This window comes from Heteronotia binoei, chromosome 12, assembly GCF_032191835.1.
Source record: "Heteronotia binoei isolate CCM8104 ecotype False Entrance Well chromosome 12, APGP_CSIRO_Hbin_v1, whole genome shotgun sequence".
Lineage (NCBI taxonomy): Eukaryota > Metazoa > Chordata > Lepidosauria > Squamata > Gekkonidae > Heteronotia > Heteronotia binoei.
Window position 1 is genome coordinate 62,113,197 of NC_083234.1, and position 16,046 is coordinate 62,129,242.

The 16,046-nt window shown below is 43.8% G+C and overlaps 1 protein-coding gene across 9 annotated transcripts in view; it reads left to right on the plus strand.

The window, feature by feature from the left end:
- The window catches only part of CACNA1B (calcium voltage-gated channel subunit alpha1 B), a 490,529-nt gene that overhangs the window by 161,779 nt on the left and 312,704 nt on the right, over nucleotides 1–16,046 (plus strand). For all 9 annotated transcript variants that reach the window (XM_060251289.1, XM_060251281.1, XM_060251280.1 and 6 more), the window contains one exon: nucleotides 9,368–9,459. In XM_060251289.1, the coding sequence (XP_060107272.1) occupies nucleotides 9,368–9,459 (92 nt within the window). The remainder of the gene's footprint in view (nucleotides 1–9,367; nucleotides 9,460–16,046) is intronic.

A 16,046-nucleotide genomic window follows, 5' to 3' on the forward strand; every position in this document is an offset into this window, starting at 1 on the left:
GTGAGTCATGCAAGTCATGTGGTATCAAGCCATGCAATGGTGTAGCCGTTAGAGCTTCAGAGCAGGGTCTGGGAGACTCAGATTTGAACCGTTAGCCTGCCATGGAAGCTTACCAGTGACATCCTTTCAGTCTAACCTACCTCATAATGTTGTTATGAGGAGAAGAAAGGAGTGGTAGAAATGAAGTAAATAAATAATAAATGTAGCTGAATATGTGAAACAGATACAAGGGATTTTGGTGAATGGCTGAGGAGGAGAGAAAGAGGTAAGAAAAGAGGAGAGGATGTGAGGGTTGCCCAGGAAGAGAAGAAGGGGAAGTAATGAGGAGAGAAGGATATGGGGGAAAGTGATGTCTCCCCCCACAGTCCTTGACAGTTCCTTACCTTGCAAGTGGACCTGGGCCAGCAACCAGCACCACATGACTAGATCATAATTTTCCTAGTCATAGGCTGCCACGGGGGAGTTGAAAACAGAATGGCAGCCAAAGGTAAGTTGGCTGTTGGGTGGGAAAGAGAGAAGGAAAGAAAAAAGGGTGAAATGATCTGGGGACTTTCAGAGAAGGGAAAGAAGAAATAGTAGAGGAAGGGGAAATGAATCCCTCCCTCCACCAGGCAAGACTTATGGGTTCCCACTTGTAACCATTCAGCCCTGCTTGTGGCGCTCTCTGCTTTGGCAGATCCTTGCAGCTTTTATTATGGCTCGTGCTTTATCTGTTTTTTGTTACAGGTTGTGTCTTAAGGAATGGCCTTCTTCTGTTAGTATGTAAAGTATTCACATTGATATCTTGTTGCTAAGCTTGTTAGAGATGTTTTCTGGACTTTTGTATAATTTGAGACTGAATTGTTTTTCTGTTTTATGCTGTTTTTGTTATGATGCTAAATTGTCTGTTGGTGTACTGTATTTTAATATATTATTTGGAGACTAGCTTAGGCCTTCTTGAAATACAGAAAGGAAGGATATGAGAAACATATCCTCTGAAAATCTTAGGAGATGTGGAGTGAAAAAATGTGACAGAGAAGCAATTGAATAACAATTGGAGATTGGGCATCAGAGAGGAGAGCAATTGTGTATCTGTGCAGAGTGTCTTCCTAAAAGGACCCAATTTTATCTGGCTGTGCATATTATTAGGTTATATCTGGCAATACTGAAGCATCAAGACTATCATCTGTTTTATCTTAATAATCATCCTATTCTCTAGGAAAGTAATTAGAATGAATCTCCTTGCTGAAGAGGCGTGTCAGGGTATAAATCTATTTCCTTCCCCTTGTATTGGGTCACATTTTTTCTATCTCCTGGTTTGTTTTATCTGTAATGCCATTTTTCCTTGTTAACTCTCCTTTGCTTTATGTGCTCATGAGAACGTTTCCTTTAAGTTTTTTTTCCCCAGGTCATGCTTGTCATTTGGCTCCTTTGATCTCTAAATTCTCCCTCTCTCAAAAAATGTTTAATAATGCTTCCTCGCTAGCTACATTCACTTCTGAGAGGCTCCAGTGGGAGTGCTGGGGAAAAGGGAGCTCACAGAAATGAAAGACAGCATTTATATATGAATTTTACAAAGTTAGCAGAAGTTTTTGGTTAATTACAGCTTTCTTCTCACTTGAGGGCTGGTATTATTTGCCACCTAACAGTACCAAGTGGGAATTAGCCGTGGAGGAGCTGTATATTGTCACATAGTCAGGCAGAAGTATTCGTATTAGCTCCCAATAACCTGTTAAGGGTCCTGAATGTTCCTGTCATTCTCATAGGTGGGGTGGATGTCATGCTCATGGTGGAAACAGATGGGGAGCCTTGAAAAAGCAGAGCCATATAAACCTGAAGGATTATCTGTTTTAAGGAAGAAGGAAATTAGTTTATCTCTGTATCTTCTGGTCTTTACCTCTGGATGATTGAGTAGATATAAGAAGGAACATTCTCCCTAGAACAGAATAAAGTGTCCCTAGAACAGAACGAAGTATCCAGTGGCACCTTTAAGACCAACAAAGTTCAGATATCTTATACCCAGAATCAAACTTTGTTGGTCTTAAAGGTGCCACTGGATTCAAATGTCATTCTGTTGCTTCAGACCTCACACAGCTATTCACCTGAATCTTTCCTCCTGGAAGAGTGTTAAAACCATTGGAACAGTTTGCCTAGAAGTATGGTGGGATCTTTGTTGCTGGAGAACAACTGTATGGTCAGCTGTATGGCTGGCCCAGTTTAAATGGACCCTCTCCACAAGGCAGGAAGAGTAGCCCTACAGGTGGACTCTCCCCACCCCTACAAAAAGAAGCGCTGTGGATTGGTGTGGCTTGCATCAGGTTGGAATGTTATGATTCCTCTGATTTGTGATACAGCACAATCTCCAGGGAGATACAAACTGACTAGTCAACCGAAGACCATTCATTATTGCAGCAGTGCTTGTTTCACAGTGAAACGGCCAGTTTGGTGTAATGGTTAAGTGTGCGGACCCTTATCTGGGAGAACCGGGTTTGATTCCCCACTCCTCCACTTGCACCTGCTGGAATGGCCTTGGGTTAGCCAGAGCTTTCACAGGAGTTTCACAGGAGTTGTCCTTGAAAGGACAGCTGCTGTGAGAGCCTTCTCAGCCCCACTCACCTCACAGGGTGTTTGTTGTGGGGGGAGAAGATATAGGAGATTATAAACCACTCTGAGTCTCTGATTCAGAGAGAAGGGCGGGGTATAAATCTGCAGTCTTCTTCTTCTTCTGGTCTAGTTTCCTTCTTCTTCATCTCTTCCTTCACTTATGTCACTCTGCTTCTGTTGTTTGCTCTCCTCACGTACAGAGCCTAGGAGTTCTTTTTGTAGTTCTGAACACATGTCCCTTGTGGGACAGAGAAGTCAGTGTGGAATGGGAGCAGGACCAAATATACTGGCCCTGCCTCTGCCTATTCACCCCAGTGTGGGCATAGGTCCCTTCTCTGTGATAAGGAGTGTTTGTTCTTGATCATCAGGACAGAGCCTATGAATAGTTTGTAAACAGTTTGCCCCGTGGAGCAGAGTGGTAAAGCTGCAGTACTGCAGTCCAAACTCTCTGCTCACGACCTGAGTTTGATCCTGACAGAAGCCGGGTTCAGGTAACTGGCTCAAGGTTAACTCAACCTTCCATCCTTCCAAGGTCAGTAAAACAAGTACCCAGCTTGCTGGGGGAAAAGTGTAGATGACTGGGGAAGGCAATGGCAAACCACCCCGTAAAAAGTCTTCCATGAAAATATCACGATGCGATGTCATTTGAGAGTTGGAAACGACCGGTGCTTGCACAGGGGACTACCTTACTTTTTTTTAGGTGCTATGCATATATGAGGTAAATGCAAGAATGCAGGAAGTGCAGCTAGTGCATTCAGTCATGAGAAGGAGGAGAGGCCAGCAGGTTCCATCCCACTTAATTCCAATGATCATTGGTTATGTAGAGATATGTCATGGATGTAGGACTTTTATTTTCCTTTGTGAAAACATAACTTTTCCTCTTAAGTCTTTATCCTCTAATTTCTGTCCCTTCATCTTCCTTCTGCTTACGGGCTTTTTTTTGTGTGTGAACCTGTAGGTTGTATCGATCCATTAATATGTAGTAATTGTACAACACTTGACAGTGGAGGCATAATATTGTTATGTTGTTGGTCATGATAATGATAATAATAAGTATTAATTATTCTATTATATAATATCAGGGGTGGCCAACGGTAGCTCTCCAGAAGTTTTTTGCCTACAACTCCCATCATCCCCAGCCACTGGCCATGCTGGCTACGGCTGATGGGAGTTGTAGGCAAAAAACATCTGGAGAGCTACCATTGGCCACCCCTGTAATATATTATTATTATGGTTAGCATCATGCCAGTTGTCATTGGAGCCCTTGGAGCAGTGCCTAGAAGTCTCAAGAAACACTTGGACATTCTGGGCATTCAGCAAATAGCACTAGCTCAGCTCCAGAAGACAGTGTTGCTTGAAACACCAAGAATCCTATGAAGATAATTCCCAAGAACTTGACTAGATCTCAAATTACAGGACACAATTTTCCAGTCAAATATCTGACTGTAATAATACCTGTAAGACCATGGATAGAACTTTTATCTCATTGTTATTCAGACCTTTTTATGTGGGATAAGTGGAATGCATGTCCAGGCAATATCTAGATGTTCCAGGGGCACAGCGAGAAGTCCAAGTGTCTGAATCAGGTAATGCATACAGCACTTATAAGGTACATTTCCAAAGACTGAGTTTTTCTAGAGCAGTGATAGGCAGTGGCTCGGGAGCCACATGTGGCTCTTTCAAACAGTACCTTTGGATCTTCTGAGCCTTTTCTCCCAATGTAGCACCTGACTCATGTTTCTGGAAAGTGGGAAGGGCCCTTTCCCAGTGGTCCTTGTGGTTGGCAGTTAGTTTCCACCTTGAAGCAGCTAACGGTGGAGGAATGGGTAAACTGCAAGCTTCCCTGAGGTACTACAGACCCCATGCCAGGGTAGGCTTACCAGCCTCCAGGTAGTGCCTGGAGATCTCCTGCTATTACAGTTGATCTCCAGATGACCAAGATTAATTCCCATGGAGAAAATGGGAAGTTCCAGGAAGGAGGGGGAGTGAAGCCTTCTCCCGTGTGGGCTTCAAAGAATTAGATGGCACACATTGAAACCTGATCTTGTATAAATGCACATGTAATCTCTGTTTCTTTTTGATTTTATCTCCTATGTTTAACTTTTCACATTCTGTGTACACTTATTTGCAATTGCAATTGTTATGCCATTAAAAGTTTGGAATTTGAATTAGATGGTACGCTGGCCACAATGAAACCAGTTGTGGTGCTGCAAGGGCCAATGGGCAGGAAACCTGCCGAGGAGGAGGAGGAAGAGATATCCAAAACTACTACCCAGCTAGGAAATATACTGGCTGGTACGGATAAATTTGCCTCTCTGCCCAAAGGCCAACTCTTAGGTATTAGTTATATAATGTTAACAAAACTGAGCTTTTGTTTGCAGAGTGCCTCTAAATACTAGCTGCTGGAGGCAAAGCCATGGGGTAGGGAAGGTTTTGCCTTGGTTCCCTGCTTGTAGGCCTCTCAGAAGCATCCTGCTGATCCCTGTCAGTATAAAATACTGAATTAGATGCATCTTTATTCTAATCTAGCAGGGCTCTTTTGTATTCTAATGATAGCACTGCAGAACGAAGACTGTGCCGCATGAGAATATAGTTATTTTGTGTCTGAGAATATAGTTGTAGGTCCTACAGGTGCGTTACATAAGACAGGAGTCTTCTGAGTACAGCAGGAAGAGAGTAGTATATAAACTGGAAGGGAACCAGCTACATATCCTTTCCATCTTGGTGTCCAACTGTTGCTCTGTTCTCTGCTGCATTTAGACTTTGACAGATTTAAAGATAAAGTTGGAGAGTCGAGTGGCCTCTGGTGCCCAGTAAGTTAGTCTCCCTTGTGCAGACCAAGGCAAATCCATCTTGAAAGTCACCAGAGACCAATTGTGCCATTGATGGGAATATCTGATGATTAACTTTTGCATGAAGTGTTTGCTCCTGCCAGGCATCCAATATTTTATAAATGAGCAATTAAAATGTGGGGAAGAAAGTGAGCAAGTGCTGGCATGAGGATGGGAGCTCAAAATGAGACATCTCTGAACATGATAGTTATTGCTTCAAATTACCTTCAGCAGCTTGTGTGTCAGTTCAGTAGCTCATGTTTTCGTATTGGCTGGGGACAGGTGTGTCATACCTTGAGAGGACTGGCTACTTGCCTCCAGCTCTGCGGCTTCTACTTGAGACCCAGAGTGGCCTGCAATTCCTTCCTTCCTTGGCAATCTCCTCTCCAATATCTGCTGTATTTTACTCACTCAGATCAAGGTTCTTGAGGAGGTATTTTCTGTTTGATTTGCAGCCACATTTGGAAATCTGTTCTATTCTCTCACTGAGCTTGCAAAGACCTTGCAAGATGACTCTGTCAGCTTGCAACATCCTCCGTTGTTTCAGCATGCAGCAGGGTGCTGGCTGTCTCAGAACATAGCATCCCTGTCCAACATCTTGGAGGAGGAAGAGATATCCAAAACTACTTACCCAGCTAGGAAATATACTGGCTGGTACAGAACACAGAGAACAAAAAGACCATGGGAGAGGAAGGAAGTTTTGCAAGGCTGATTCACATGATGCTTAACAAGCACACAAGCTGTGATCAGGAACGGACTGGGTTGCCATACGCAAATCTAGGCCTAGAATGTGTATTCCTAGAATGGGTGGCTTAAGATTGAACTAAGTCAATTTTATTTATTCCTTTATTTTATTACATTTATATCTCGTCCTCCCCTAACGGGCTCAGAGCAGCTAACAACAGTTAAAAAAGCATAATATTAAAATCATGGTACAATAAAATCATTAGAACATTTCAACAGTTCATACAGTTTAAAACAGGGATGTCAAACATGCAGTTCGGGGGCTGAGTCAGGCCCCTGGAGGGCTCCTATCAGGCCCCCAAGCAACTGGCTGTCATCTGCTCCCTTCTCCCTATATCTTGCTTCCTTCTGCATAACAGCTTGCTTTGCCAGGCTTGCTCAATCACATAGGAGCTACAGAGCAAAACCTCTGCTTTCTCCATTGACTGAGGCTCCTTTCTTGGAGAGGAACTGGGGAGGAATAGCTTGCTTTGTCAGACTCTCTCAGTTGCACAGCTGAGCTACTGAGCCAACCCTCTCTTCCTTCTGTTGGCTGAGCCCCCCCCCCCGTCCCCTGGGGAAGGAAGGAAAATCCAGAGCTTCCTTTGCCCAGTTCCCTGGATCCCTTGGGAGAAATACAAAGAAAGCATCTTTAATACCAATGAGTGCTAATGTTTTAAGTTTTTTAAAAATATATATTTGTGCTTGTATGTGTTCTTTATAAAATTTATATCTCTGCTACCTAATCTTAAATAGGTACACACCTGGCCTGGGCTGACATGGCTTGACCCAACCCGACATGGCCTGGCCCAACAAGGTCTCATTTATGTCAGATCTGGCCCTCATAACAAATGAGTTCGACACTCCTGGTTTAAAATATGTAGTAGTTTCAGGTTCACTCACTAGGATCCAGATGGCGGGTTTTAATTCTTATTGAGCACTGCATATATTGATGTTATAAGATGTTACTTGGCACTCTGGATTTGTGCTGGGATGATTCAGGTGTCAGTGCTGTGGGATGGTGCAATAGTGGTCGCCTCCCCGTTATTTATTAAACACTAGTTTAAACAATTCTGTCTTACAGGCCCTGCGGAATTGTGGCAAGCCCCACAGGGCCCTGATGTTTTCAGGCAGGGCGTTCCATATAGCAGGGGCTGCCACTGAAAAGGCTCTTGCTCTAGTGGTGGTCAGTCATGCTTCTTTTGAGCTGGGGATCATGAAGAGATTTTGTGTACTTGTTCAAAGTGCTCTCTGAGGCTCATATGAGCAGGGCTCTGACATTTGCACTAGTTGCAGCTTCTGAATCTGTGTCAAGGGCAGCCCCATGTAGAGGGCATTGTAGTAGTCTATTCTCAAGGTGACCATCATGTGGATCACTGTTGCCAAGTCACTGCATTCTAGGTATGAGACCAACTGCCTTATCCGCCTGAGATGATAAAATGTGGATTTGGCAGTGGCTGCTACCTGGGCCTCCATAGTTAATAAAGGCTCCAGGAGCACCCCTAGACTCTTGATCCTAGAAGCTGGCTCTAAAGGCGCCTCATCAAAGGTCAGTAAAGGGATCTCCCTTCCCAGACTGCCGTGGCTTAGGCACAGGACCTCCGTCTTTGTTGGATTCAGTTTCAGTTAACTCTGCCTGAGCCATTTCATTATGGCTTGTAATGCCAGGTCCAGATGTTCCGGGGTGCAGCCGGACTGGCCTCCCATCAATAGATACAGCTGGGTGTCATCGGCATACTGATGGCACTACAGCCCAAATCTCCAGACAATCTGGGCAAGGGGGCACATATAGATGTCAAATAACATTGGAGAGAGAACTGCCCTTGGGGCACACCACATACAAGTGGGTGCCTCCGGGACAATCTATAGCCATCCTTTGTCCCCGGCCTTAGAGAGAAGAGGTAAACCATTGAAGAGCAGAACCCTGTACCCCCATGTTGGTGAGGCAGTGAGCCAGTAGCTGGTGGTCAACTGTTTCGAATGTAGCTAACATATCTAACCAGCAGGGTTTCCCCCCCAGTTTTTAGGGTTTCAGCTGGCCAGCAGGGGAAACTCCATCACCCACACAGCGATGTTGCTGTGGGACTTCCCAACATCCTTTAGGGGAGGGATGGTGACTCAGTGGTAGAGCTTGTGCTTGGTAAGCAGAAGATCCCAGGTTCAATCCCCGGCATCTCCAACTAAAAAGGGTCCAGGCAAACAGGCATGAAAAACCTCAGCTTGAGACCCTGGAGAGCCTCTGCCAGTCTGAGTAGACAATACTGCCTTTGATGGACTAAGGTCCTGATTCAGTATAAGGCAGCTTCATATGTTCACCTTCTTTGCTGGAATGGCCATGAGACGATGTCACCCGGAAGTGATGTCATCACATTGGGGGTGTCACACAGTTTGAGGGGGAAATTCTATGGTTTGAAGCCGGTTTTACCACAGGTTTTGCCCCAAAACCAGACTGCTGCTGCATGACATCCCCAACATAATGTCACTTCAGAGTGTTGCCATCATGTCAGGGGCCTCTTGGAATGGCTTTCACTGGTGTGACAAGGGGACCTGGTGACCCTAGGCTGTGTACTACTAGTCCCTCCTTTGCCTGAAGATTGAGCTCTTGAGGCCTAGTTGTACAATTTCACAGTAGATCACTAGGCCATGACATTCCTGTACAAGCTTCTGAGTCCTCAATTGGCACTGTTGTCTTGGTCGTTTTCGCACTCACCTTCTGCCGGCGCGACCCCCCTCTTCACCGCGCAGGATCTGCGCGGATTTCGCACTAAACGCTGCGGAGCAGCCAGAAAAGTCGGAAGCTCCCGTTGCAAAAGCCGCGCAAACGCCAAACTGCTTTTTGGCGGTTTCAGTTTGAGCGGCTTTTGCGCCGGGAGCTTCCGGCTTTTCTGGCTGCTCCGCAGTGTTTAGTGCGAAATCCGCGCAGATCCTGCGCGGTGAAGAGGGGGATTGCGCCGGCAGAAGGTGAGTGCGAAAACGACCCTTGTGTGCAAAACCAGAGGACTGCTGCAAAGTCACATTTTTTTTATTTGTGATGGCAGACAAGCAATGCTGATTCAGTGCTCCACTGCTATGGAGTTGGAAGTTTAAACCAGAAACCTTACAACCTGAGGCTAGGGACTTTCATAACTAGGTTTCATAAACTTGAATATTCATAGTAACTTGATTCTGTTCAAATCCTGAAAAGCTCACAATTGATACAATTTCTTTCTTTCTCTCCCTCCTACAATTAGGATTCTGGCTACAGCCGGGACCCAGTTTGACCTGCGGACTCTGAGAGCTGTCCGAGTGTTGAGGCCGCTGAAGCTTGTCTCAGGAATTCCAAGTGAGTGCAACAGGTTTCATGGTGATGTGCACATATCAGTGTCTGGAACTGAGTGTCAAGCCAGACACTGCCCCTACTTTCAGTTAACCCAATATGAATAGAGAATCACAGATAAATGACTAGCAGGGGAGCCCCTAAGGGTTCTGTGATTAAACCATCCTCCAATATAATCAACAAATTTTCATTGAAATTTATAAAGGAAACATAAACAACCACTTAAAGCAGTGAATTGTACATAAGGTGAAGTCATACAGTATGCTCAGTCCTTTATAAGGACAAAATTAGGTGAAGTATTATAATATGCACAGTCTTTCTTGGGACCAATAGGCCTCCAAATGGTTTCAGCCAAGAACTGGCAAAGTAGAGTCTTCTTCACAAGTCAAACTGCTGTACAAAAAAGCCAACAGTAGCAGACAGCTACGAAGGCGGCGCCTCTCTGCCTCCGTTTATCTGAAGCTTCCACAGGCTTAATGCAAAAGATTACAACGTTTACAATGGAAATCAATCCTTCAAGTACAGTGAAAGTTATGTTTATAATGAGGAGCGACTTGAAACCATTTGGAGGCCTTTTGGTCCCAAGAAAGACTGTGCATATTATAATACTTCACCTAATTTTGTCCTTATAAAGGACTGAGCATACTGTATGACTTCACCTTATGTACAATTCACTGCTTTAAGTGGTTGTTTATGTTTCCTACTTTCAGTTAAGCAAACGACTACCTCCAGTGGAAAGAAGGAAGTCTGCATGATTTTGGTGGTGTCGATCATGATGTATATATATTCTGTGAGTTTACTGGTGATAAAGGAGCAAACAAATGCTGCCCTGAGGCAGAGAGATGGCCCACTTCTTAAGGAGATAAGTTTTTAAGAAAGAGTTGGTTTTATACCCCACCCTTCACTACCTGGAGTCTTGGAGTGGCTTACGATCACCTTCCCTTCCTCTCCCCAGAACAGACACCTGTGAGGTAGGTGGGACTGAGAGAGAGCTTTGACTGACCCAAGGTCACCCAACTGGCTTTATGTGGAGGAGTGGGGAATCAAACCCAGTTCTCCAGTTTACCGCTCTTAACCACTACACCAAACTAGCCAAGCAAGGATCTAGTAGGGCTTAGCATGCACTAGAATGAACTCCCCAAACTCCTTTTCAGGGTTGGAGCACAACAGAAGAACACATGCAATTGTACCTGCTTGAGAATTTGAATCGTATGCTCGGGCCCTGTTCCATGTGCCCCTTACTTTGGGAAGAGAGGCAGAGAACTACCAGGCAGAAGGTCTTCTCTGTATTGGCTCCCTGCCTAGGGAATAACCATTTCCAGCTTTATACCTGGATCCTTTCCTTCTTAATTTCAAGTCCCAGGTTATTAACCCAGAAATTTGATGGATGAGGTTATGGATTTTTCCCCTCCCCTGCACGTAGATACTGATTATACATTTGTACTATGCTTTTCTGGTTTCATTGGTAGTTGATTGTTTTAGAATTTATTATGATTTTTGATTTCTTCTTTGATTGTTGCTGCGAAAACTTATGACTCTAGGGGAAAGCAGGTGATTTCTTTTAGAGAAAAAAGTAAGATATAGTTTGTTTCTGATCACATTTGGAGTGTCTTTTCTCTTATCGCTATATAGCTTAGGCTGGGTTCTGTACCTACTGGTAACACCTGCACAGGACTCTGTCCCATACATACAGTCACATGTGTTATGGGAGAAAACGTCTTTTATTTCTGAAATGATATAAACACATCACATTATGGCTGTGAGCTTGCAACCTGGACTCTCAGGGCTAGGTAAAGTGAATCTGTTCCTCTCTACCTCTGCTAGGGTTGTCAACCTCCTGGTAGCGGCTGGAGATCTTCCACTATTACAGCTAATCTCCAGGCAACAGAGATCAGTTCATCTGGAGAAAAGGGCCTCTTTGGAAGGTAGACTCTGTAGCATTATACCCCATCGAAGTCCTCCCCCCTCCCGAACCCTGCCCTCCTCAGGCTCCACCCCAAAATCTCCAGATATTTCCCAGCTTGGAGCTGGCAACCCTAGCTAATTAATTATGACTTTGTGAACTTTAGCCCCTGCTGATGGCAAGCTGACAGTCTGGAGAGAGGTAGGCTTGAGGCAGAAGGTAAGTGGACTAGTTTGGAGGTGCACAAAGAAGTGGAGTGACAGGTTGCTCAGACTGAAGGGAGTCTGTCTGTCTGGCTTCCCAGGGAGCATATTGCTGCCAGGAATGGCCAGTAGTACCTTTCTCCACACCTTTCTGATGTTGTCTGGAGAGTATCTTCTCCACAGGACTTCTGGCACAAACCCCATCATGCCAAGGAAGCACCGACAACCTCCACACACATTAGAAAGGATTAGAAGTCTAGATTACAAGGTTGATTGGGCTGGCACCTAGGTGAGCTTAAGTCCCATCACATTTTCATTTTACAACATGAAGCGCTGCAACAGTTCCAATCCTGGCCACAGAAATCCTAGGATCTGTAGTTTCATGAGATGCTAGAGATCTCTAACAAAGAATTATCAGCGCCCTTCACAAATTTCAATTTTTGTAAATCCTGTGAGGACTGGGCAGGGTCTTGATAGTTGAAATCCATTTCACACTGGTTAAAATATGCAATGTATTTGACATTCTTGGTTTTAAGCGTCTTGCAGTGGGCAAAATTTGCAGTTTAAGCTACAATGAGAACTTCCTCTTTAGGTAAGGTGCCTTAGGCCATAGTAAGCTTGGTTTGAGCTGCCGAAAGAGAGAACCTTGTACTGCAAGTGACTGAAGGACTTATTGATCTCACTGAAAAGATTGCCATGCAGTGACTGTAAGTTGTTTAGCTCAGCATCAGATCTGCAGCTCTTTTGTCCCTGATGTTACTGAGGACCAATACAGAGTGTTCACATCCTTCTTTTCCCCTTCATTCCCTCAGTTCTTTCATTCAGACTGGCCCTAGAGTACAGTGAGCATTGTCCGTGGACCCAGTTAAGAAGCCACAATGTTACTAGGGCAGCTAGTTCCTTGTGCCTTTTGCTAGGGAAGTCAGTTACTTAACCTCACCAAGGATTTTTGTTTTTCAAACCTGTGCCAGGTAGTCTTTGGGTTTCTGATCTCTTGTTAAAATATTGTGTGGGATTAAGCAATCAGTGGATTTCCCTAGTTTCATTTTATAATTGTCCTGAGGATGAGCTCTGCCCTGCATCCCACTCTTCTTGCATTCTGCCATAATTAGGAGTATCTTCTAAAATTAATTCCAGAACTGGAGCATAGTTTAATGTAGCTTTCACTTCCTTCAGTTCATTTGCTTCTTCCACTCCTCCAGCCCTGTTCCCTAGCGTGGTTGTTTGTTTCAAGATTCTTTTATGCAGTGTTTGTGCTCCTGAACAAAAGAACCATATTTCAGTCATACAAGATTGCTTGTTTGAAGTGTTTTGTTTAATGTCAAGGGTGGAAAGCTGTGAATGAGCTTAAATCTTTGCCAGAGTGTGCATGCACAAAGTTCTGCATAGGATTCAGAAATCAAACAAGTAGAGGAGGATCCCTAATATACCAGTTCCACACTGGAAACAAAATTGGTAATTTAAACTCCAAAATGTAGGCAGGCTTACACAGCAGTGGAGCTATTGTGTATAGCTTTGGTCAGACATTCTGAATAGCACCAATTAGTGGGGGGAGGGGAAAGCAGGAACACACACACACAAAACAAGTCCCTAGCAAACTATTTATTACCTACTATACCTGATGAGTACTTCAAGCTGTATGTGCATAGCCTTGGCTACAGGATTGGGTTGAGGAACTGCAAGTAAATCAGCCATTATGTGTCTGATCCAGTTATGTGTGCAGAAGCTTATGTTGGAACACATATGTTTACTTTCATTGATTAATAAAAAGGTGCATGGTTTAGAAGAGTGTGTTCATCTTCGGGGGTTCTGTGCAGCCCATGTGGGACTGTGCATGTGCAGGCTTAGTTCTTTCTGGGCTTTGGAGCACTTCCCCTCCCCACCGACGCAAGCAGGTGTTTCTCACTCAAACTATCACTTTTTGCTGCTGTAGAGAAAGGACCTCTTTCTAGTTGTTCACTGTTTTACCTCAGTGTATGGTGAGACTTGTTTCTACTTGTGATGGCTCTTTTTAAAAAGTGCAGTGAATGTGGCATCAGGATGGCTCAGTGAGGTGACCATGAGCATTGTCTGATTTGCTTCAGGGAGTGCCACCCGCTTACCCTGAAGGTGCATTGAGAGATGGCTTCTGGACTAAAAGCTTTCCTATGGGAGCGAGTGCTTGGGCTCTTGGAGAAAGACTAGCACTCTCAGATGGTCAAAGAACTGGAGCCTCAGGTCCAAAGTCTCTCAGTGGAGTCAGTGTCCTCAGGATCTTTATTGGAACAGGACACATTTTTGGCTCTGAAGTCGGTTCTGGCACTGAGAAGTTTATTGGAACCTCTCTAAGAAGTCATAAGTCTAGACCTAAAGACTCCTCTGCCAAGTGCTCTTTGCCATCATAGGCGGTTCTTAGGGTATGTTGTTCACATACTCTATCACCGCCTTGACTCTGGCAGTTAGCCCTGAGCCCTCAGACAACAATGAAACCATTGAGGTTCAGCCACTGTCTCCAGATTTGATTCAGCCTCCACCAAAAAAGAGAACGTTGGAGGCAACTAGCATTCTGATTCCATTGGTTCCCGTTTAGTGGGGCCCTCTACAAGTTCTGTGGTTTCCTTATCCAACAATGTCTTTACCTGTGTACTGGCCTGGCACCTTGCCTTGGGGATCAACAATTCTTCTTCTTTAAGCCTCCACTCCCAGCCTCAGTTCTGAGACAGGGTTCAGAATTTCCACCATGATCATTGACATCACTCTTCATTGAACCCCAGGTACCACAGGACATATTAGAAAAGAAGGAAGGAGCCGCAGATTCAGAGAGTCTGATGTGCTGTTGGAACCATTCCTTGATGAAGTGGTCAGTGAACCTGGCTCCATCTCCCCTACTAAGGACTTGCACCTTTATACCAAATAGTTCATTCACATGGTCAAGTCCCTGGAACTGGATGTGGCTTGCTCTGATCCTCAGCTATTTGATCTGGTGCTCAAAGTACTGTATTCTTCTTCATTGGGCCAGTAACTTTTCCTATGCTGCAGGGCCTGGTTGATATTGTGAAAGGAGTGTGGGCCAAGACTGCCTCAATCTCCCTTAGCGAGGAAATCAGAGACTACATATAAAGTTAAGAAGGAGGGGTGCAAATTCCTTTCTGCACACCCTGTAGCCAATTCCCTGGTGATGGAGGTTAACCCTATGAAACGTTGATCTGGGACACATGCGTCTCCTTTCAGTAAAGAAAGGAGAAAATTAGATTCCCTATGCAAAAAAATATATACCCCTGCAGCACTCTCATGATACATGGCAAATAATGCAATTATGGGGCAGTATCAAATGTTTCTTTAGAAGCACATCATTCAACACCTTAATACCTTGTCCGAAGACAAGTGGTCCTTTGCTAAGGTTTTCCAGGCTGAGAGCATTAAGCTAGAGAATTAGCTGATGCCATGTTGTGGAGATGGCCAGTGGTGCCATGACTTTGGCTGTAGTGCTATGCATATGTTTGTGGTTTTGGACCACTGCACTATGAAATGATACCAGAGCAAAGATTGAAGGCTTGCCCTTAGAAGGCAGGGGAGTTTTTAGCACCCAAACAGAGGATGTTGGATAGAATCTGGAAAAATAAATTCACTGTTAAGACTCTAGGCCAGTGGTGTTAAATGTTTGGCCTGTGGTCTAGAACCAGCCGACCCACAGCTTTAATCAGGACTGCAAGAATCAAAATGAAAATTTTAATAGATGCAAAAGAAAGAGGAGGATTTCAGTTACCAGATTTAAAGTTATACCACGAAGCAGTATGTTTGGTATGGATAAAAGAACGAGTGACATTATTAAATAAAAAACTTTTAGCATTGGAAGGACATGGAAATATATTTGGTTGGCACGCATATATGTATTAGGGAAAAAATAAGATGGATGGTTTTTTTTCTCATCACTATATAAGAAATTTGTTAAATACGTGGATAAAATATAAAAAAATATGGAGATGAAAGGAAGTCGTTGTGGATCGTGCCAACAGAAATAATAAAACTATCTCCTGCGATGATTGAAGAAAAGTGGTTACCATATAGTCAACTGTTAAAAATACAAGGCGGTAAGATAGAATTAAAAACGGCTGAAGAATTAAATAACAAATATGATTGGTTTCAAATGCAACAAATTAAGAGCTTGGTAGAAAAAAATATTAAAAATGAAGGAATAAGAAAAGAGCAAACTGAGTTGGAAAAAGTTCTGCTTGTAGATAATGATAAGTTAATTTCAAGAATATATAAATTACTATTGAAATGGTCTACAGAAGATGAAGTAGTAAAATCGCAAATGATAAAGTGGGCAATTAACATAAATAAGGAAATACAAATGGAATCATGGGAATACTTATGGAAGAACTCTATGAAGATATTGACATGCTATAATATTAAAGAAAATTGTTTCAAAATGATGCATAGATGGTATATGACACCCCAAAAACTGGCAAAAATGAACAATAAGGTGTCAGATAGATGTTGGAAAT